Below are 22,877 nucleotides of genomic sequence, written 5' to 3'. Positions count from 1 at the left end.
GGTGGGAGGCTCAAAAATCATTTGATTTTTTCTGTAACAACACATAAACTCAGTGAGAATGGAAATTACCGGTAGTTTGTTTTATTGATTAGACATGTTATTTGATCACACGAGTGACGACAAGGGGCATGGCTTTCTGATATGAGACATAATTTTCACATTTATAAATCAACACAATAGAATACAATACAAACCTATTAGCTTGAGACAGATTGAAAGATAGCCTTTAATTTATACAGAAAGGGAAAATAGGTTTTGGTGGAAATATGATCTGTTTTAAAAGAGACCAAAATAAAGTATGTCACAAATAAGTTGATCTATATAGATATAAAATTTTACCAATATAAGTTTAGAACATTACTATTAGAAAATATATTTACCAAGTTACTTCCTGTTGTGAAATTAAACTTAAAGCTCTCGGAGATGCAGTCTTCTTTCCTTCTTGTTCATTTCTATAGTGCAACAGAAAATGTCACTCTTTCTACTATCCCCAACTCGGTGTAAAAACCTGTGAAACTCACAAGTGACATAAAACAAAGAACGACCAAGACAACAAAGAACTTTGAAACAATATGAAGCAGGAAGACAGTAGCTTGAAAAAAGGACAAATTTCACAAGTTTTTACACCTTAAGGTAAACCCTGTAGTTTGCCCTGGCCTCAGTGCTGTCACCCACCCATCCCACCCCCTTGAGTCTGATAATTTTGACCTGTCTTGCAGGGGTCCTCGAGGTGAGGTATGAGTTGGGGATAAGCGGGGACGGGGGAGGAATGGGCAGCCAAATCCCCAAGGACTGCAATGCCGATCTGGACTAGCCTGAATTTCAGCCGCCTCTCAATTGCGCAGTGGACATGCTACTCCCCCCCCTGGGGGGCACTCAAAATAGTTTTATACGGGGAGGCTCCGCTCCCCTTACCCCTTTAGTATACCATTTTGACAGCAAAGGCACCCCTTTCGTACACCTTTTATTGAAAAAGGTACCCTTTTCATATACCTCCACGACACAACATATACTTAAAACAGGACGTTTTCTTGACATTTTTTAATTTATGTAGCGGTTAGTAAATTAAGACGATGCAGCCATAAGTTGCGTCTGTTCGAAATATTTAATTTAAAGGAGTTTTAATATCTTAATGACAGAATTTCCTACCCTTTCATATACCTCAACTTGTGAAATCTCTACCCTTTAGATACCCCTTTCGGGCGGGCCATTATAGGGAGTCCCCCCCGGGCATGCTACACTTTTTGATGTACTACCTGTTTAGAAACCATTACACGGATCACGTGGCGATTTTCCTGGAGGGGAAAGTGAAAATTGCTGTTCAAGCACTTTGCGAAGCGTGTGGGATAAATCCCAGTATCAATAAATGACGTAATACAAACTTGTGGCCAATCACAGTTCACGAAGCAGGGGATTCCCCTAACAGCCTCGCCTATTCCAAGAATATTAATTAACGCGTTCTGGTTGACAAAGATTCGCTCATTTCAAGCTCCACAGCTCTCGGTCGGGCAGCTTTACCTTTCAAAAGATATTTGTTTGTCTACAATGGCTGATCAGCTCGGTGAAACTATCGTAGCTCAACAAGAAAACAATGGATTTGGTCCATTTTCTAAGCCTCGCGGAAAATGGGCAACTTACGCTTCGATAGTTGTGGTCGTTATTTCTGGGCTTCTACTTTTGTCCTCAGTGAAGGATAAAGAAAGCAACGAAGGAATTCATTTTCTGGTCTTTTCAGCGGCCCTGCTAACCCTAAGTGTACTCTTTGGGGAGCTAGTGCGGAGATTGTGCCTAGTGGCTGAAGAGATTCAACACAAGAAGACGAGATATCAAGGAAACTGGAAGCACGTTTTCAATTCCGCTTTCGCTTTCGGATATGGCGGTTGTATCTCAGTTGTCGCTATTGGTTCCGCTTTGATCGTGTGCTACGCTTTGTACGAACATAACGAAGCTTTCTCTCACCGAAACTACGCTATCCTGTTTTCACTGAACTGTTTCATGGTTCCGCAGTTGCTGTTCCTTGTCGGTCTTCGCGAACTTTCTCCTGTAGAAACATCGGAGATAAACGAAAGAGAAAACAAAAATGTTGCTGACGGACTGGCTTGGAGCTACTACTTTGGCTACTTGAAGCTGGTGCTGCCAAGACTTGAAGGTCAGATCGGAGAATCGAAGGAATTCCGTTATAAAATTACAAAGCACAAGCTTTTCATCTTGCTTCCAAAAACCTGCTACACGTATGATGACATAGTGAAAGCGGATAGCAGGGTGAAATGGGCCGGCAACCTCCCAGAGTGTAAAATTAACAGGGGTGGGATAAAGGCAAGATCTTACAAGCACGCGGTACACCGGGTGGAAATGCCCCGCCCAGATGGAGGGATAGATGAATACCATTTTGTGCTGGAGTATGCTACCCCTCTGATGTCCTTGTACGATATGTCTGAGCATAAAGAAGCTTCTTTGAGTCGTCAGGAACGGGATCATCAGGTAAATTGTTTGGTATCTCAACTGATCACTGCCCTGTACTTCAAAGAAATTGGAGGGGGACAGGAAGCCTGAGAGAAATAGGGGCAGGAGGGGTGTGGGAAGCAGGATTCCCAAGGTGGTGCACATAGGAATGGGAAGAAATTAATAAAAAATATGCAACATTTTGCCAATGTGTTTTTTTAAGAAACACACTAACAAAAAAATGCAACCTATGGTTTTTCCCCAGTCAAGCAATAGAACAAGATTGTGTTGTTCCAAAAAATATCCATATCCCTCCCACAGAAGGTTTTTTGCTTCCCAACCCCCTCTGGAAATTCCAGTCAAGATCTATACTTTCCTTTAAAAATTTTGGCTTTTGAGACCACCACCCCCTCAAAATTTCCAATGACCTTCCTTGGGATGGGTTTGAATATTTTCTGGAACTGCACATTGTGTTTTATACTATTACCGCTACACTCTTCTTTAACATAATAATTATTGATATAAGCAATTCATTCCATATATATCTGGTTATTTTAATAAAAAATAGCAGTGACAAAATTACTGACAAGGTAGTAACTGTAGTGGATTAGCGGATTGAACCATGGATGATTTGGATTTAACCTAAGCAGACATTGACAATGCCATTTCACACTCGTGCACTTTTAATCATCAACTTTTGGTGTGCATGCTGAGTAATTATAAACATGGGCAGTTGTAATGTAACCTCGCAGCTTTGCAAAGATGCAGAGAAGGAAAAAATTGCCATCAAATAATAAACTTGCCATCAAATGATATTAATTCATGGTGAACTAACTGAAACTTTTTCCATTGTTCTTAAAAGGTGGTTCTGTTTATCAGAAAACTGAGAGAAATTCTGGATGGTTGCCCTGATTGTAAAGGAAAGTATGAGTTAGTGCCTATTTCAGGAAATGAGAGTAACAAAATAGCAGATGTTTTGGTTGGGATGCACAATGCTGCTACAATGGAGCTGAACGAATGAGTTGATGCCAACTGAGAGAATTAACAAAACAGCACTGTTCCACACCACTTGATCTAGCTAGACCAAAAAATTGTTTGTTTAACCTTAACAGTGACATGATTTAGAAAGAGAAAGGATACAGTGCACTGTCATCTTTGGACAACACCTCAAAATAAACTAAAGATCTATCATTTCCTTTAACCGCAAGCAAGCAATGTTTGTACACAACTATTTGTCCATATGCCTCTTTATTTGGTTTTCAGCGCAGATCATTTTCTTATTCAGGCAATAATTAAGGTCTTCGTCCCCCAGGTCCGAAGGTGCTTGTACTGTCACCAGGCTAGCCTTGATTATTCAGTAAAAAGTAAAATTTTTTCAATCATTCTGGCGAGCTTCATGGTTTTCCCACACTGTGACACGCTTCAATGACGCTGTCTTAACTCGGGAAGATTAGGGCTGTTAATTCGGCATGTAAACGCGGGCTACGTTTCATCCCTTCTAGCCTGGTAACGCGGCCGGGGGGGGGGGGGGGGTACTCCCATATATGGCCTATATAGGTATGTGCAGACCGATAGGGTATGGTTTTTGAGGTTCTCGGTCCATAAATAGGGTATTATGTTTGGTCCTTTTAGCATTTTATTCATGGTGTGATCCTTAGATAGGGTACCTATATTCCATCAGCTTTAATAAACGCCCAGATAAACGAAAAAAAGGTATCTTAAAACTGAACTACCCATTCAAGTATTAGTAAAGCGATTTTTATACAGATTTTTGTTTGGCCGTGCGCGGTTAGCCGCTATTTGGGTCGTAACGGAACGCTTCTCCTTCCCTTGAATATGGTGTCATTTTTCGGTTTGGGGCCTTACAAAGGGTATCAATTTTCACTTTCTTTATCCTTAAATAGGGTAAGGGTTTAAGAACCTTGGCGGCACACCCCTATCCGAAATTTATAGGAGCACACCCCCCCCCTTCCCTGGGTAACTCGGTTAGCCGGCGCAACCCTTCCTCCATGTTAACTGGTTAGGCCTTTAGATAGGTATATTTGGGGGTCCGGATAATCTGCGAGTCAGCAAGCCATGCGAGCCATTCCGGTTAGCCTAAATAGCACTTCGGATAGCCTACAGAGCGCTCGGGTTAGCCTACAGTTGGCTTAGGTAGCTTGTGGTTCGCCTTTTATTGGGATTAGGGATTTCTGGCTTGCATGGCTCGCGAGTCATGGGAGTCATGCGAGCCATTCAGGTTAGCCTAAATAACACATTGGTTAGCCTACATAGCACTCTGGTTAGCCTACAGTTAGTTTAGGTATAGCTTGCGGTTAGCCTTTTATTGGGATTTGGGATTTCTGGCTCGCATGCCTCACTGGCTCGCATATTATCCTATCTCGGTATTTGGCTGGTCTTCCTTTATTAATAAATCATCATCATTGTTTCTTTTCACCCCCTTGGGAGCATAGGGCGCCCACCAGTTTCCTCCAGCGTACACGGTTCTTTGCTAGTGCTTTGGCTCTTTCCCAGGAGTAGCCTACTCCTTCCAACTCCTGCAGCATGGATCGCTTTCAATTGTTCCTTGGTCGTCCAACTTTCCTCTTTCCCTGTGGGTGAAGGGCCTTAGTTGAACGCCAGGTCTCACAACCATAAAGAAGAACAGACTTGACATTGGTGGAAAATATCCTGAGCTTGGTGTTTAGAGAGAGCTGCCTTGAGAGCCAATTTCTCCAAAGGTATTCCACCTCACCTCTGCTACACCAAGCACAGCTATTCTGTATCTCCTTAGTTCGCTTGCCAGCTGGGCGAGTTTGCTTGCCTGGAAAAGAGTCCTCACATCCCAACAGCCAATCCTTGTTTTGGACTTCAGTTGGAGCAGGTTGATCGGCTTTTGGGTGCCCAGTTAGGTTTGACCCAAAGGCTTCATTCTTGTCCTCGAGGGACGTTCTGCCCCACTTCGATCCACATCTACTAAACTGGTTTCGGTTTCTGTAGCAATATATGACTTTTTTGCGGGGTAGGGTTGCTAGCCCTACGCCCAACCTCCAACCAGGAAGGCCAGGGGATCACTCTTTGTCAGGCCTCTACCCTTCGACCTGTCCGGCATGGGTGGCCCTACCAGGAGTTTAGAACTCCCGCCGGCATAGCTCTAGGGGTCATAGAGGCACTCAAGCCACCCCACCACTACAAGGTGGTGATCCCGTCGGGAAATATAGTAGAAATTAATTGGTATGATTTTATTCTGAGATCAGCATGGTTCAGCAATCAGGTGAATATATTTAACTGAATGCATTTCTCCTATAGATATACTCGGATAATAATGTGTGGTTCCAGAAAATATATTGATACTCCCCCCACAGAAGCAGGGATTGGAAATTCCGGGGAGAAGGGGGGTCACAAAGACCCAAAACTTTAAAGCAATGTATGAAGCTAAATTGGAATTTCCAGAGGGGTGGGGGGGTCATAGGGCAAATCCCTTCCGTGGGGGGATATTTTCTGGAACCACACAATTATTAATCGCGCGCAGCCGGTTCATAATCTGGCCGGCGTTTTGTCGTTTTATTTTCTTGTTTTGTCGCTAAATCGTTCCAGACCCACGCGGCCAAGCCGGCTACTTGATCACGGTCAAGCAAGATTTGATGTTAATACTTGCAATCAATTGTTTAACATGAATACTATGCTCTCTGTTTACGAATACTCTGCGCTACTTTGTGTGAAATATTTATTTTTGTGTTATTCAAGCGTTTGGCTCGGAGCGAGTACAATTAAGTTGTGCAATTTACCGAGAATATGTTGAATATTGCAAAACAACGACTTGTTTTCTGGATATTCCAGTTTATTTTGGGAAATGAAACGAAAATTGCAAGCTCAGCAAGAATGGGTCAAGGCACGGGATACACGTCATCGCGCCAGGGGAATTACCTGCTGAATCACGCAGTCAGGTATATATGCTCTGCTTTATACTTGTAAAAGCTCGTCGGAGGATGCTAAACGGAGAAATACAACGCATCATGACCTTAGTCTACTCTTTATTTTGGCGTGAAATGGACTTCTTTTTAATGCTATTCATTGACTTGTTTGGGTTTATTTTATTGAACATTCGGAACAAAATAAATTGATTTGCATGCGTAAGCAGGAATTTATCTGGCCAGGCATGGCATGTACTAAAACCCGAAACAACGAAACGAAACCACCGAAACGAAATGACCGAAACGAGCGAAACCACCGAAACGACCGAAACGAAACCGCCGAAACAACCGAAACGGCCGAAACGAGCGAAACGAGACGAAATCACCGAAACAAGCAAAACCCATTACAATTATTGAGAGCTAACCGTAAACAGGCTAACCGGAGTGCATAGTAGGCTAACCTAAGTGAAACGTAGGCTAACCGGAGTGTGTAGTAGGCTAACAGGAGTGTATAGTAGGCTAACCGGGATTTATAGTAGGCTAATCAGAGTGTATAGTAGGCTAAACGGGGTGTATAGTACGGTAAGTGGCGAAAATCTTGAAGTTTTGCTTGTTTCGGTGATTTTGTTTCGTTTCGGTTGTTTCGGCGGTTTCGTTTCGCTCGTTTCGGTGGTTTCGGTCGTTTCGTTTCGGTGGTTTCGTTTCGTTGTTTCGGGTTTTAGTATATTCCGCCAGGCATGTGGTTAATTAAAAGCAAGAGATGACGCGGCGAAGAAATTCAATGTCACGCAAACTCCGTGACTCACACAAACACTTGTGTGTTTCTCAAGTGACTGCTTTTCTAAAGAGTTTTTACTGTGCGGTGCCGTGCCTTTCTAGCCAAAGAACTAAAAGAGATCATGTCAACATTAACTGCACGGTTATAAACTGCTTGAAGTTTCTTGTTGATATTATGAGGCTTGGTCTTACTTGACTGAGTGACAACTGAGTGACAACCAGATGTCAAATGAAAATCTTAAAATAAAATATTAATATCTGTAACATCTTGGTTTTCATCTTTAATTATTAATAGGTTAGATGCCAATTAGGTATGCTGACCATCAATAAACTGATCTATACCAAACAATTTCATTTTACTTAATGTTTTAATGTTGAGTAAGAAACAAGTGTGTATAGCAATTAAGGCAATGAATGGGTTATTAGGTATGAAGATTTTATTTTCTGGTAATTTGCGAAAGGAAACGAAACGAATGGTAATTTAATTGCCAAACAGTAATTTGCGAAATGGTAATTTACTAAACGGTAATTTTTCGAAATGGTATTAAATTGCAAAATGGTAATTTGTGAATCAGTAATTTGCAAAACAAAGCAGATATACCCAGGATAAACATAGTGAGACCGCATGCTTCCTTTGTTTACCCAGAATCGCATGATGCAATAATGTGTGATGCCTGACGGAAAATTAACAGTCATTTCTAAGTGCTAATGTGGTGTTTTTCCCAAAACGTTTCTCAAAAATTATGAGACATTTCAGCACTTTTTATATAGTTCCTGTCGGACCTTTTTATAGTTCATTGATGTCGCCCTGTTTGCCAAAAATGTATCAATTAAGTTACATTCGTTTTCGACAAAAACAACAGTGTCATGTTACATTCCTTTGCACAGAAGGGAAAGTATCACGTTTGCTGTTTCAATGTCTAACTGAAATTCAAACCAACAAAAGTATTGCGTGACCTGAAATTTATATAAGTCTTTAAATTGAAATTCAAATTAACGAAAGTTGACATGTTTTTAACTAGAGTTTTATTTAGAATAATTAAGGGTATCAATTGGCACATAATTTTAATTTTAATGTAGTAAAAATGGGACAGCACACCTATACCCCACAGCAGGGATTTTTCCTAAGATCCCCCACCCCTCTGGAAATTCCAATAAGCTTCATACATTTCCTTATAGTTTTTGGCCTTTGAGAGCCCTCTAGCCTCCTACTCAGACAATCTTTCCTTCCCAATGAAGATTGTGTGACGAGCCAGAAGGCAAAGTCATATCCCACCCCCATAAATTTGCAAATATCCCTTCTGTGGGGGCAGTATGGACACTTTCTGGAACCAGACAGAAGGGGTGACATTAGACAACACTGAGGCCAGAACAAACTACTGTAAAGTTTGTATTAATTGGAAAAAACATAAACAAGAAGGATAACTCAGAGACTCAAAGGATAGTGCAGAACAGCATGATAATAATTTTCCCGGGTAATTTCGCTTGAGAATAAGTCAAATGAGTTCACCTTTCAGTCTGAATGGCTGTTTTATGTTTACTTGTAAGATGTTGAAAGACCAAACGTGACAACTAAATCAGGCCACAACCTACATCCGGGATTACCCTTATTTATTCACATCACACACGTGGTCGATAATTTGACACCAGAGTACATTAATTTTTTTTTAGTAAACGTTGAAGTTTTGAATCATTTGAACAGTAGTTGTGCTTATACTCTGATGTAGCTATATAGTTAAGTACTAGCAGCAGCAGCAGCAGTAGTAGTAGTAGTTACGTAGTAGTAAACTTTATTTAAGTGTCAATCGTTCTAGCGTTTTACAAACTAATTGGTGACACTAATTAAAAAACTAAGATAATTTCAGTATTTTTCAGTTTACCCTTGTTACGTGACTTATTGCGTTACTCTTTGTGCCTTGTTTACGCACGTGACTTTTTCTCGCTTTTCTATTGGACAGTGCTCTTAGCATATATTATGGTCTGTACTAGCTACACGAGGTAGTCGGAACTTCACTCGCTAGTGTTGTAAAAGCTTTCTTTTTCACCAAATAATAAGTCTAGTTTAACGGTTACACTGCTGGTGAATCGCTTCGGACCTTCTTCAAAGCTCGGGACGCTTTCGGGGTCATCTCAAGCGAGATGGATCAGAACAGTGAAAAAGATAATTACGCATTGGCTCTCGTGGAAGACGGGGAATTTCTCCCTACGGACCCAGAGAATCCCTCGACTCCCGGGGTAGTCAATCGATAAAAATTGATATCGGAAAATCAATCGATAAATCGATATCTATCGATTAATTGATTTTAAACGATATCGATTGTATCGGTCAATCGATAAAAATCGATACTCACACGCCGACAAAGTGTTAATTTTATCGATTTTATCGGATTCTTCGATCGCTATTGAATCGATAAAAATCATCCTGTTTCCGTTGTTGGAGCGTTTGATTGTAACTCCTTGAATGTTAAGCGGCAATGAAATAATCTGTTGACAAGCACTGTACGAGAGACAAAAGAAACTGCATCATGATTTTATTACTGATTTTATTGTTTGATCGGGGATTACAAACGCAAACGTAAATTATTTTTCCTTGTCCGACTTCTCGGCTTCGAGGATGTCATCTAAATTTTCTCTTTTTCCTTTTCTTTGGTACGATAATTTAGTTTCGATAAAATCGATAGCCCTAATTGAAAAATCGATAATTATCGATTACTCACAACGAAATCTTTTATCAATTTTTTATCGATTTTTGAAAAAATTAATCGATTTTTATCGATTGTTATCGAATGCTATCGATTATCGATATTATCGATTGACTACCCCGGGCTCGACTTGCCCGCCTCACGAAGTAACTACGGATGGTGATACTCGACCAAAACGTACTATTAAGCCTACTCTGAAGCTGTCAGAAAGCAGATATAACTCCGATAAGGAAAAGCTGGAGAAAATGTGGGTTGATACGGCGGCAGCGATCTCTAAACTCCGTCAAACTCCGGATTCGGTGGACAGGATTCGCTCAGCAATAAGCGAGTTGCGTTCCATGCATTTTCGGCGAATATCAACTTGTGTGGGTATCTCTGATGGATTTTACAAGCCACTCCAACGCTCCCGAGTGTCAAAGGGAACGTAAAACCGTCGAAGAGATGATGAAAACTCGCCGCGAACTCGTTCAAGGTGCAATAAATGAAGGCATAGATCGTAAGAATGACATTCTACAAGAAGTGCAATCGGCTCGCTCTGGGTCATCACGTGTTAGTCGCGTCTCCTCTGTGTCATCCACTGCGATACGAGCGCAAGCCAGAGCCGAAGCTGTGGCAGCCCAAAAAAAGGCAGAAATGGAAAGGAAAATGGCCGAAATCGAGGCCCAGTCGGCCCTCCTGGTAGAGCAAGAAGAGAAAAAGAAAAGAGAGGAAGAAATGGAGAGGAAGAAATGGCCTTCGCCCGAAAGAAACGCGAGGAAGAAGCGCGGATCGCGTGTTTGCGCCTGGAACAAGAGGCAGCCGTGGCACTGGCAAAAGCGAACGCGATGAACGAGGAACTCGTTCCCACCTTTGCCGATCAATCTCAGAAACCAGATTTGCCACTCATGGACCCATCCCAGCGTGTACGGGATTTCATCAAGGCACACATGGATGAAGAAAGCTCCCAACGCGGATCCCAAGGAGGAACAAACCAATGATGAGAAGTCAAATCGTAAAGTTAGAGAGTTCAGTCCACTTCATATTGGAAACGCCGATCCACCTAAGGCTATTAAGCACGTGGAATCCTATATCCAATTTATGGCAAGGCAAGAACTCGTGGCTAATAAGATCGAAAAGTTCGACAACAAACCTGAGAACTTTCGAACCTGGAAGGCGTCGTTCGAAAATATGGTCAGAGACGTAGAAATTACCGCGAGCGAAACATTAATTCTGTTGATCGAAAATACCACCAACCAGTCAAAGAGACTAGTTCAACGCCTGCGAAACGCCTATGTTGAGAATCCTGAAGAGGGCCTAAAGGAAGCTTGGAAGAAATCAAGTGAGCGATTTGGTTCAAATGCGGTCGTAACTCAAATGCACCTTAACAAACTGACAATGTTTCCGAAAATCAATTCCAGGGATAATAAAGGACTACAGGAGCTTGGAGATTTGCTGCTTGAACTGGAATGTGCAAAGAATGATGGAGGACTTAGTGGTCTGAAAGTCCTTGATGAACCGGCGTTCCTAAAACCTTTACTCGTTAAGCTTCCAGGTGACCTTCAAGGAAGATGGCAACGTCACGCTTATCGATACAAAGTTCAGAAAGCTGCAGACTATCCGCCATTCAGTGAATTCGCTAAGTTCATCCAAGAGATATCGCAGGAAAGAAACGACCCTTACTTAGCGATAGAGAACCTGGATACAAGAAACCTTCGCTCCTCAAGAATTCCCTTCAAGCCACCTAAACCTCCAAACCCAGGTGAAGGCTTCACAGTGCAAAAGACTGAACTTTCTGAAGATGCTAATAACTCAAGCGGTCAACCTTCCTCTGCTCCCGATACTCGGAAATGGTGCTTCATTCATCGGTCACATCATGCCCTCAGCAAGTGTCGAGTCTTCAGATCAAAGACTTTGGATGAGAGAAAAAACCTGTTGAGTCAACATGGTGTCTGTTTCCGCTGTGTAGCTTCTTCTAACCATCGTGCCAAAGACTGTACAGCTGTTATAAAATGCAGTGAATGCCAGAGTGACAGACACACATCAGCACTCCATCCAGACTCTCCGAACAACCCAGTAACTCAGACTAGAGAGCAAGGAGACATCCAGCTTCATGGCGAGGAGGCCAGCAACTTCACGACCACATGTACCGAGGTGTGTGGCAGCACAAGCGGAAGCAAATCCTGCTCTAAGATGTGCCTCGCAAACGTTTACTCAAGAGATCACCCTGGCAACAAGATCAAGGCGTATGTGATCATCGATGACCAAAGTAACTGCTCTCTTGGTACATCAAGATTCTTTGAACTGCTCAACTTGGGAGGTGATGCTACTCAGTACACACTTAGGACTTGCTCAGGGACGACACAAGCCAAGGGCAGAAGAGCCATGGACCTGGTCGTAGAATCTGTGGATGGTAGCAAACACCATAATCTACCACCTATCATTGAGTGTGATGCCATTCCAAACAACAGGGATGAAATCCCTACCCCCGAAGCTGCAAGATATCATCCCCATCTCAGGGGGATTGCCCACAAGATTCCCAACATAGACATGGAAGCTGACATCCTGCTCCTCATCGGTAGGGATGCAACCCCTCTGCACAAGGTCCGCAATGGACCAAGGGATGCTCCATGGGCACAACGGCTGGACCTGGGTTGGGTTGTGATCGGGAATGCATGTTTGAATGGCGCACACAGACCAAGCGAGATTGCCACCTTCAAGACCCATGTTCTTGGTAATGGCCGGCCCTCATTTATGGAACCATGCCCCAGCCTTTTGTATGTTAAATGTGAAACAGCTCTGGATGACACACCTTCAGCCACCAATCAGAAAAAGGGACAATTTATTGGCGAACGGTTCGAGGACAGTTTAGGAACCAATGTGTTTGCGCGCACAAGAGATGACAACAAGCCGGGCACCTCTATAGAGGATCGCAAATTCCTGAAGATTATGGATGAAGGCATGGTCAAGGATCGTGAATCAGGCAGCTGGACAGCGCCCCTTCCGCTCCGTGAGGAAACACAGCACCTCCCAGACAGCAGAGAGAATGCGTTGAAACGAATGAAATCGACACGTCGCCTCTTGGATAAGAAACCAACTATGAAGGAACACTACTTCACGTTCATGCAAAGGCTTCTCGACAGCGGCCATGCTGAGATTGCACCAGTAACCGGCCCAAAGCAGCCTACTACGCAGTGGTATCTCCCGCATTTTGGTGTGTACCACCCGCAGAAGCCAGGGAAGATCAGGGTGGTCTTCGATTCCGCGGCCGAGTCAGGAAAGGTGTCCCTAAACAAGCTGCTGCTTTCGGGACCCGATCTTAACAATGGTTTATTAGGTGTCCTTATACGGTTTCGCCAGGACCCAGTCGCCTTCATGGCAGACATCGAACAGATGTTCCACTCTTTTCTCGTCGACGAGAGACACAGAGATCTTCTCAGGTTCTTCTGGTATCAAGACAATGACCCAGCCAAGTCCCTGACGGAATACAGAATGAGGGTGCACGTTTTTGGAAACACATCGTCCCCTGCGGTCGCCACTTATGGTCTTCGAAAAACGGCTGAGGTAGGGGAGTCCAAGTTCGGATCAGATGCCAAGGAACTTGTAGACAAGAACTTCTATGTGGATGATGCCCTAAAATCTGTTGCCACTCCAGCCAAAGCCATAGACCTGCTAAAGCGAACACGAGCCATGCTAGCTACAGCCAACTTGTGCTTGCACAAGATCGCTTCAAGTCACCCAGAGGTAACACAGGCCTTTCCAGACGAAGACCAAGCCACCGACATCCGCAATCTGGATTTCTCCAAGGACAACGTCCCTGTCCAGCGCTCTCTCGGTGTATTCTGGGACTTAACATTAGATGCTTTCACCCTGAAAGTCTCTTCAGAGAACAAGCCATTTTCAAGACGTGGCGTCTTGTCGACCATTAACAGTCTGTATGATCCTCTGGGTTTAGCAGCGCCGGTGACCATCAGGGGAAAATTTCTTCTTCGGTCTATGTCAGCTGACCTCCGCAATGCACAACTGGGAGATTGGGATGCACCTCTTCCTGAAGAACGGAGGCCGGCCTGGGAACTTTGGCGCCAGAGCCTCCTTGCCCTAGATCAGATCAGAGTTCCTCGTGCTTACTCGTCAAAGCCACTTTATGCAGCTAACCGTGTGGAGCTCCACACCTTCTGTGATGCTTCGAACGAAGCCATCGGAGCAGTTTCTTACCTAAAATCTATTCATGATGACGGACACGTCCAGGTCTCATTCGTCTTGGGGAAAGCGAAGTTAGCTCCAACTCATGCCACAACTACGCCTCGCCTGGAGCTGTGTGCTGCGGTATTGGGAGTTGAGGTCGCGGAGCTGGTTATTGAAGAGCTTGACTTGGAACCACAGGCCATCATCTACTATTCAGATAGCCGGGTTGTTCTTGGGTATATCAGCAACGAAACCAGGCGATTCTACGTCTACGTCAGCAATCGGGTACAGAGAATAATAAGATCCACCCTTCCAAACCAGTGGCACTACGTACCGTCGCAGCTGAACCCTGCCGATCTCGCTACCCTGTGGATACGCAAAACCTCTCTGAAAGCATCTGGCATACTGGTCCCGCCTTTCTCCATAACAAGCACGTGGCCGCCGACATGCCAGTTAGCAGCTTAGCCTCAGAAGCTAAACAGGACGACCCCGAGGTTCGCCCCGAAGTAAAGGTGCTGACTACTCGATTAGAGCCAAGCAAATGTCTCGGATCAGCAAGATTCTCCAGGTTTTCACAGTGGTTCACACTCTTGAAAGCAATCGCAAGGCTCATTATACTTGCCCGTTCACGGAAAAGGCAGGCACCCGCAGAAGAAGGTGACCATGCGGCACCGAGAACATTGCTTACAGTACAGACCTTCAAACAAGCCCAATCAATCATTATCAAGAACGTGCAATTAGAGGCTTATGGCGAAGAGTTAAAGCTCCTTCAGAATTCTGAAAAGTTACCTTCCACTAGTACGCTCAAGAAACTCAGCCCAATCATTGATGCAGAGGGGCTCTTAAGAGTTGGCGGTCGCCTTGAACATGCAGACCTGAAGTTCGAAGAACGTCACCCTTTAATCCTGCCGAGCTCGCATCATGCAACAACTCTCATAGTCCGCTACTATCATGCTAGAGTTCAGCATCAAGGTCGTCACTTCACCCTTGGCGCTATTAGGAGTCATGGCCTATGGATCCTCGGTGGAAAACGCCTCATCAACAGCGTCATCAACAGTTGCATTAAATGCAAGAAATTGCGGGGAAGACAGCAAATTCAGAAAATGGCCAATCTAACTGTTGACCGACTAACTCCTGCCCCTCCATTTAGCTTTGTCGGCCTTGACGTCTTTGGTCCTTGGCTAGTGAGTGCCAGACGCACAAGAGGTGGAGTCGCTTACAGCAAGCGTTGGGCCGTACTCTTTACCTGCCTGACAACAAGAGCCATCCACATTGAGCTTAGAGTCCATGGACTCTTCAAGCTTTATCAATGCACTGCGACGATTCTTAGCTTTGCGAGGACCAGTGGTACAGCTCCGTTCTGACTGCGGTACCAACTTCGTTGGAGCATACAACGAACTCCAAGCTTCACTCAATGAAATGGATGACGCTATTCAGTCCTACTTACCTTCGGAGGGCTGTGATTGGATCTTCAATGCTCCCCACTCATCTCATGTTGGTGGAGTCTGGGAACGGATGATACGAGTGACTCGTCGAATCCTGGATGCAATGCTTGCTGAAATTGAACCCAAGCGTCTCTCTCACGAAGTCCTCTCAACGCTTATGGCGGAAGTTACTGCCATTGTAAATGCAAGACCTCTTGTTCCAGTCCCAACTGATCCCGAAATGCCAGAGGTCCTAACGCCTGCCATCCTGCTGACACAGAAGACCCAAAGCTTGAAGGCTACACCAGGAAACTTCAGCTGTGCAGACCTACACAGTAAGCAGTGGCGACAAGTACAGCATCTGGCCAATGTGTTCTGGCACCGATGGCGAAAAGAGTTCCTCCCTACACTCCAGCCAAGAAGGAAGTGGGAACATGAGACAAAGAACCTTGAAGAGGGTGACCTTGTACTCCTCCGCTGCAAAGATCTTCCAAGGAACAGCTGGCCAATTGCTCGGATCACCAAAACCTTCACCAGTGCGGATGGAAAGGTGCGAAAGATTGAATTGCTGACAGCCAAGGATGGATCAAGGAAGAGCTGCACAAGACCAGTGACTGAGGTCATATTACTGAGGAGTGAGGACGATTTCAAGAAGATGAGAACCACCATTGGATGAACTTTGAACAGTGCTTCACATTTTGGATATGACATTGATCTTCAAGCAGTTAGTGCTTCACATTTTGGATATGACTTTGATCTTCAAGCAGTTAGTGCTTCACATATTGGACATGACATTGATTTCAGCACTTTAAACTGTTGATTCAGAACTGTTGTTACCTACAACTCTAGTGATATTTCCTTAAATAATATCAGGCGAGGAGTGTGCTGTCCCATTTTTACTACATTATTTCAGTATTTTTCAGTTTACCCTTGTTACGTGACTTATTGCGTTACTCTTTGTGCCTTGTTTACGCACGTGACTTTTTCTCGCTTTTCTATTGGACAGTGCTCTTAGCATATATTATGGTCTGTACTAGCTACACGAGGTAGTCGGAATTTTCACTCGCTAGTGTTGTAAAAGCTTTCTTTTTCACCAAATAATAAATCTAGTTTAACGGTTACACTGCTGGTGAATCGCTTCGGACCTTCTTCAAAGCTCGGGACGCTTTCGGGGTCATCTTAAGCGAGATGGATCAGAACAATAGGTATGGATAATTTATGGAACTACACACTCTTGAGTCTGATCCCCCTCGTCAAGTTGTGACCTGTCTTGCAGGGGTCTAAAAAGGCCCCAAAACCTTGAGGCAGAGGTATTGAAGGATAACGTGGCTGCTGTAAAAACCTGCAAATGAGAACCTGCATATTTTCAAGTGGGCCTATACAGGTTCTTACCTAAATGGAAATTAGCACAAATTTAGCCTAGAGAGTTAGGTTCAATAATAGGAATAATTTGTTATTTTCTGAGAAAATTAAAATTGTTGCTAATAGAACTTTTAGTGGTATAATTCAGCCTTGTCCTCATATATGAAATTTGCATACCAAATAAGTGTTTATGTAAAAAATATGACTAAAATGCACTTATCAATGTCTAGCCCGGGGGGAGGGTGGGGCGGCGGGCATGGGGTGGGGATTTTGACATTTTCTTTAAAAAAAGCCAAATTCCCCACCCCCGAGACAAAACAATTGGGAAAATCCCCACCCAGGAGCAAGGGAATGTGGTCAGATGTCCTTCAAACCTTGTTGCAGGGGATCACATACCACCAAAATCCCTACCCTGGGGACATCACATACAATCAAAATCCCCACCCTGGGGACCGACCTAACGATCAAATTCCCGTGGTTAGCCCGACACCCCCCCCCCCCCCCCTTGGGCTTAACATAATTTGATAGTTGCATAACGGACCACGTGAATTTCCCTAAATCAATTTTAGAAAATATTAAGGCTAAATTATTATAAAGAGGGGGTTTAACTGGCAAATTTTAGCCTAACAGGTTCTTTATATATGTAAGGTTCTTGCTAGCGGATTTTTAATTTACCAAGAGGTAAAGTGAAAATTGCTGTTAAAGCATATCGCGAAGCGTGCGTGTGTGGAACAAATCCCGGGATGTAAATTACGTAGCTTGTGACCAATCACAAAACACCAATGAGCTAGGGGATTCCCCTAATAGCTTCGCATATTCAAAGAATAGATGCGTTTTGGTTGGCGCAGATTCGCCAATTTCAAGCTCCGTATTCCCCGCAGCATTAAGCGATTAGGCGGCTTTACTTTTCAAAAGTTATTTTGTTATCTACAATGGCTGGTCAGCTCTCTGAAACTACTACCGTAGCTCAACACGAAAACAATGGATTTGGGCCACTTTCCAAGCCTCGCGGAAGAGCTGCAACGTACGCTTCCGTATTTGTGGTCATTATTTCTGGGCTTGTATTTGTGTTCTCGGTGAGGGAGAAAGAAGGAGTTCATTTTTACCGAATGGTAATGAGGTGTAGTGATGATTCGCGAACTTGAAGTGACGTGTTTCCGTCACTCCATTCTGATATTAAACCGCAATTAATTCATGCATTAACGTGCTGACAGAAAGGTTGTTTAAAACGCCATTCAGCACATGTCCATCAAAAACAAATTATCCTATAACCTCATTCCCAGGGTCTCTCTCTTTCAGGGAACAAGGTTGAATTTTTTACAAAACAAATCGAAAGAGGATCAATTACACTTATCCTCTGGTGATAAAAGAGAATAGAATTCGCTCTACGAAGCCGTAGAGCATACTCTATCAATGACCCATTCACCTAAGAAAACATTCAAACGCAAATGAAGTGAGATTGTGACATAACTGATAGCAGCTATAAGCTACATGCAGTTACCGCGTCTTTATTGTAAACACAACATTCATGCTGCACGATTTTGTTTCGCGTCACATTATCTTCGTGTCACGTCATCCGTTTTTCATCTTTTTGAGTCGTGCAGAAACGCGCATCTTTCTCAAGTTTTATTCGCTGCTCAAAATAACGCTATACGTGCTGACAGAAAAGTAAACATATCCACAAAACAAATTTACCTAATGCTAAATGGATAAAAGGTTACACTTTTGTGATGAAATAGAATTCGCGCTACGAAACCTGAGAGCACGAACCATCAATGACACAATTCCCATGGAAAAATAAAACATTCAAAGGCACATTATTGAACGCTTATTTGAAGAAAAAAAACTATCAATGACCCATTCACGCAAGAAAACATTGAAAGGCAAATTAAGTGAAATTGTGACATTACTGATAGCAGCTGTGAGTTACACGTAGTTACGGTAAAAAATTATTACGCTCGCCATGTGACGTGTTGCACCACATCCACAGCTTGAATCCACAGCACGTTTCTGTTTCGCGTGACGTCACCCCGTGTCACGTCATCTGTTTTTCATCTTTTTGAGTCGAGCAGAAACACGAAGTGCTTGGGCGTATCTTTCTCTCGAATTTTATCCGCTGCTCAAAAATAACGCTATACGTGCTGACAGAAAAGTATAGATATTCACAAAACAAATTTACTTAACGCTAAAAAGGATCAAAGGTAATACAATAACCGGTAAATATTTTTGTGGTGAAAACTGAATAGCGCTACGAAACCTGAGAGCACGAGCCATCAATGACGCAACTCATGTGGAAAAATAAAACATTCAAACGCAAATAAAATGAGATTGAATTACTTTATTGGACACTTATTTAGAAAAAAATGCGAAGGTCGGCACTTCATCGAATTACCAAATTACCATGAGGTTGCTCGAAGAGCCTTTGATCTGGTCCATGCAGGGGCCCTCCTTACACTAAATGTAGTCATTGGAGAGCTAGGGGAGCTAGTGCGGAGAACGTGTCTGGTAGCTGAAGAGATTCGGCACAAGGAGACGAGATATAATAATAATAATAATAATAAAAGCTTTTATTTATACACGATAAATGTTTTGCAGCATAGCTGATGTGGTCGTGTTTATCAAGGAAACTGGAAGCACGTTTTCAATACTACATTCGCTTTCGGGTATGGCCGTCATGTCGCCGTTGGTTTTACCCTGATCGTGTGTTACGCTTTGTATGAACATTACGAAGCTTTCTCTCACCAAAACTACGCTATCCTGTTCTCTCTGAACTGTTTCTTGGTTCCACAGTTGCTGTTTCTTGTCGGTCTTCGCGGAGTTTCTCCTGTAGAAATATCGGAGATAAACGAAAGAGAAAACAAGAATGTTGCTGACGGACTGGCTTGGAACTTCTATTTTGACTACCTGAAGTTGGTGCTCCCATGGCTTGAAGAACAGATCGCAAAGTCGGAAAAATTCCGTTTTAAAATTACAAAGCACAAGCTTTTCATCCTGCTGCCAAAAACCTGCTACACGTATAATGACATCGAGGACGCGGATAGCAGGGTAGTTCAGGGTGAAATTCGCTGGCCATCTCCCAGAGTGTAAAATTAGTAGGGGTGGGATAAAGGCGCGACCTTACAAACACGCAGTACATCGGGTCGAGATGCCCCGCCCAGATGGAGGGATAGATGAATACCATTTTGTGTTGGAGTATGCTACTCCTCTAATGTCCCTGTATGACATGTCTATGCATAAAGATGCTTGTTTGTCTCGTCAAGAGCGGGATCATCAGGTAATACGTACGTTCTGTTATTCCTTTAACCAGACATTTACCCTAATTCTTTCAATTCAAGAAACTGAATGCTTGAATGGTCCCTCCCTCCCTTGCAAGACAGTGTGTGATCTCAGGGTCTGCTAGCTTGAGCAGTGAACTGGGTATATATTTTTACAAGTTAGTTTCTTCAAGTGGGTTTCTTGAAGGGTACTCTCCAAAACTTTAGGTGGGGTGTATACCTGCCAACTCTCACGCCTTAGGCGTGAGTCTCACACATGCGAGTTGAAAACTTCGATCTCATGCTAACTCACGCTTACACACCAATTTTGTCACGGCTGTTATAAAATGTGAGTTATTACAACCATAACTGGCACACTTTCCAAAAATATGTGAACTCAAACCAATGCGAGAAACAAAAACTCTATGCAAAATGAGTGAATGAGGATACTTTCCCCACAGTCTCAGAGTTTTGACAAGAAAAGCATTGTGAACGAGGTCCTGTTTAGCAAAACATGTCCACGCACTGGGATCGGGATATGTTGGGAACGTCTTCGGGATATTTCTGACATCTTCGGAAAACTTCGGACATGGTCGTATTCTCAGGATAAAAATCTCACGCCTTTGACCCAGAAAAAGTTGGCAGGTATAGGGGTGTATGCGGCACACTTTCTGACCCTTACCCTATTCAGACCAAAATATAGGATTTTCCCTAGTACCAGTAACCCTATTTCAGACACTCAATAAAATTTTAGGCTCTGCCCCAAAGTCCAAACCCTGATACCCCATTATATACAATTTTTGACAGAAAAGTAACCCTTCCAAATACCAGTTCTATTGAAAATGGTATCTCCATCACATACCTACAGTAGAAATATTGCACCCCTGTTCTAAACTTTTCAAAATTTGCTTTTTGAACTTAGACAAGAAAGTATTACTCAACATCATCTTGTTTAGGAAAACATCATTTGCATTTCGTTTAACACAAATTTACATAACCTATGCAACTTGAGCAATACATTTGTGACTGAGCCGCGTGAGTGATTCGTGACCAAATGCTTCAATACTGGAACAGTTTTTTTTTACTGAATTTTAAGGTGGTGCTGTTTACCCGCAAACTCAAAGAGATTATGGATCGTAGCCTAGAGTTTAAAGGGAAGTATGAGTTAGTGACCATTTCAGGAGATCGTGAAAATGGCAAAAATATAGCAGATGTTTTAGTGGAGATGAATAAAGCAGCAAACATCGAGCTTGGTGAGGGAGTTGAAGCTAAATGAGAACAGCACTGTTCCGATTACACCAAGGCAAGACACTCTGGACTGGACATCTGTGTTAACTTTGTGATCTATTGTTAAAACAATTTGCATAAAGCTATAGTGACATGACTTAAAAAATAGCAACAAAGCTTTAAGGGACCATTCATATTTCATGAGGTAGGGGGGCTGGTGGGATTTGAGGGGGGGGGGGTGGGGCATGAAAAAAATATGGCTTCAAAGGAGGGGCTAGCCAAAAATGTATGGTCTGTAAGGGGGAGTCAAGATTAATTATACTTTAAATAAAAGTGTTGTAATATGGCCATCTGTAATAGTTAAAAATCTTGCCAGAATGCCTGAAGTTCTAAAAATTCAAATTTTCCCAGTAGAGCATGCCCCTGGACCCCCCTACTTCTATCTTTGGGCATGAAGTTTGCCTATTATTATAACTGGTCAACTGATACACTCTTTAATCAAAAGGCTTGATAAATTTTAATTTCAGTTGATTATTTTTTGGGGAGGGAGGGGGGTCATCGAAAACAAAAAAATGGATTTCAAGGGGGGCCAGGTAAAAATTTCGGATGAAGAAGGGGGGCCATTTTATATAACAGTGACTATCAAATCCCACCAGCCCAGCCCCCCCCCCCCCCTCACCCCATAAAAAGTGAATGGTCCTTAAGTACTGTTTTGGTCATAATGCCTGACATTGTGTTAGTAGCTGTTAGTGGCACCCCTAAATAAATAATGCGTATTTGTCCTGTCTTTGTGGAAAGGAACATAATTTTCTGAGAGCATTGATAACTTGAGAGCAGTATAGCTGCTTCAGATAGGGGTAGGTATAAAATGTGGGGTAGGCCATGGCCTTGGTCACATATTTCCCAGGAGGGGTACTTAGGATTTCAAGTGACGGGGATGATCGAATGGGGGCAAAAATCAAGACCCAAAAAAATCCCTAGGGCTTCCAACAAAACCCAAAAAAATCCCTGGACCAAAAATTAACCCCCAAAATAATCAATTTTCGACCCTTACATTTCCAGAAAGGGGAAATGATATAACACAAAGAAAAACATTAGAAAAACATGTTTGTTTGACTTATTTCGCAGCCAAGGCACTTTCATTAATCTTAAAATTGTTTCTCATATCCCATTTTTCTACTTAAATCAAGCCAACCCAAAAAAATACATATTACATTTTCCTACCCAAAAAAATCCTGAAATTGAAAATTTCTAACCCCAAAAAATCCTTCTATCATACCCGTCACTTGAAATCCTGAGTACCCCCCCCCCCCTGGGGCCACATGGCCTATCCCATGGCCTAGAGGTGGTTAATTTTCTAAAATGAACAAAAATAATAATTTCACAAACATATAGATTTTTAAATTTACCATTTAAAAGAAAATTTAGTTTCCCGACTTCCTGCTTATGTCACTACTAGTGTAATGGCTGCATGACTTACAGTGGAACCCCGTTAATACGGACACCAAGGGGACATGCCAAATTGTCCGTATTAACGGGGTGTCCGTATTAAGCGGGGGTCTCAGAAAAAAGTCACGGACACACGTTTTATCGATATACAAGAAATAAAACGCATAATTTTCAACAGCAACCGAA

General features: G+C 43.0%; 1 protein-coding gene and 1 pseudogene across 2 annotated transcripts; both read left to right on the top strand.

Annotated features, from left to right (window-relative positions):
- Positions 1 to 1,180: 1,180 nt before the first annotated feature.
- Positions 1,181 to 5,857, top strand: LOC144643016 (stimulator of interferon genes protein 7-like). The gene is made up of 2 exons (XM_078502130.1): positions 1,181 to 2,481; positions 3,305 to 5,857. Exons 1-2 carry the CDS (start codon positions 1,546 to 1,548, stop codon positions 3,461 to 3,463), a joined length of 1,095 nt encoding a protein of 364 aa, XP_078358256.1. The 5' UTR covers positions 1,181 to 1,545; the 3' UTR covers positions 3,464 to 5,857.
- Positions 5,858 to 17,693: 11,836 nt separating this feature from the next.
- LOC144643020 (stimulator of interferon genes protein 7-like) lies at positions 17,694 to 21,408 on the top strand (annotated as a pseudogene). The gene is made up of 4 exons (XR_013568834.1): positions 17,694 to 17,886; positions 19,202 to 19,299; positions 19,378 to 20,035; positions 21,112 to 21,408. The product of XR_013568834.1 is annotated as a stimulator of interferon genes protein 7-like (transcript).
- The last annotated feature ends 1,469 nt before the right edge of the window (positions 21,409 to 22,877 follow it).

This window comes from Oculina patagonica, chromosome 2, assembly GCF_052425735.1.
Source record: "Oculina patagonica isolate OP01 chromosome 2, crgOcupat, whole genome shotgun sequence".
Classification (NCBI taxonomy): Eukaryota; Metazoa; Cnidaria; class Anthozoa; order Scleractinia; family Oculinidae; genus Oculina; species Oculina patagonica.
The sequence above is the reverse complement of the archived record's forward strand: the minus strand, read 5'-3'. Positions and strand labels throughout refer to the sequence as shown.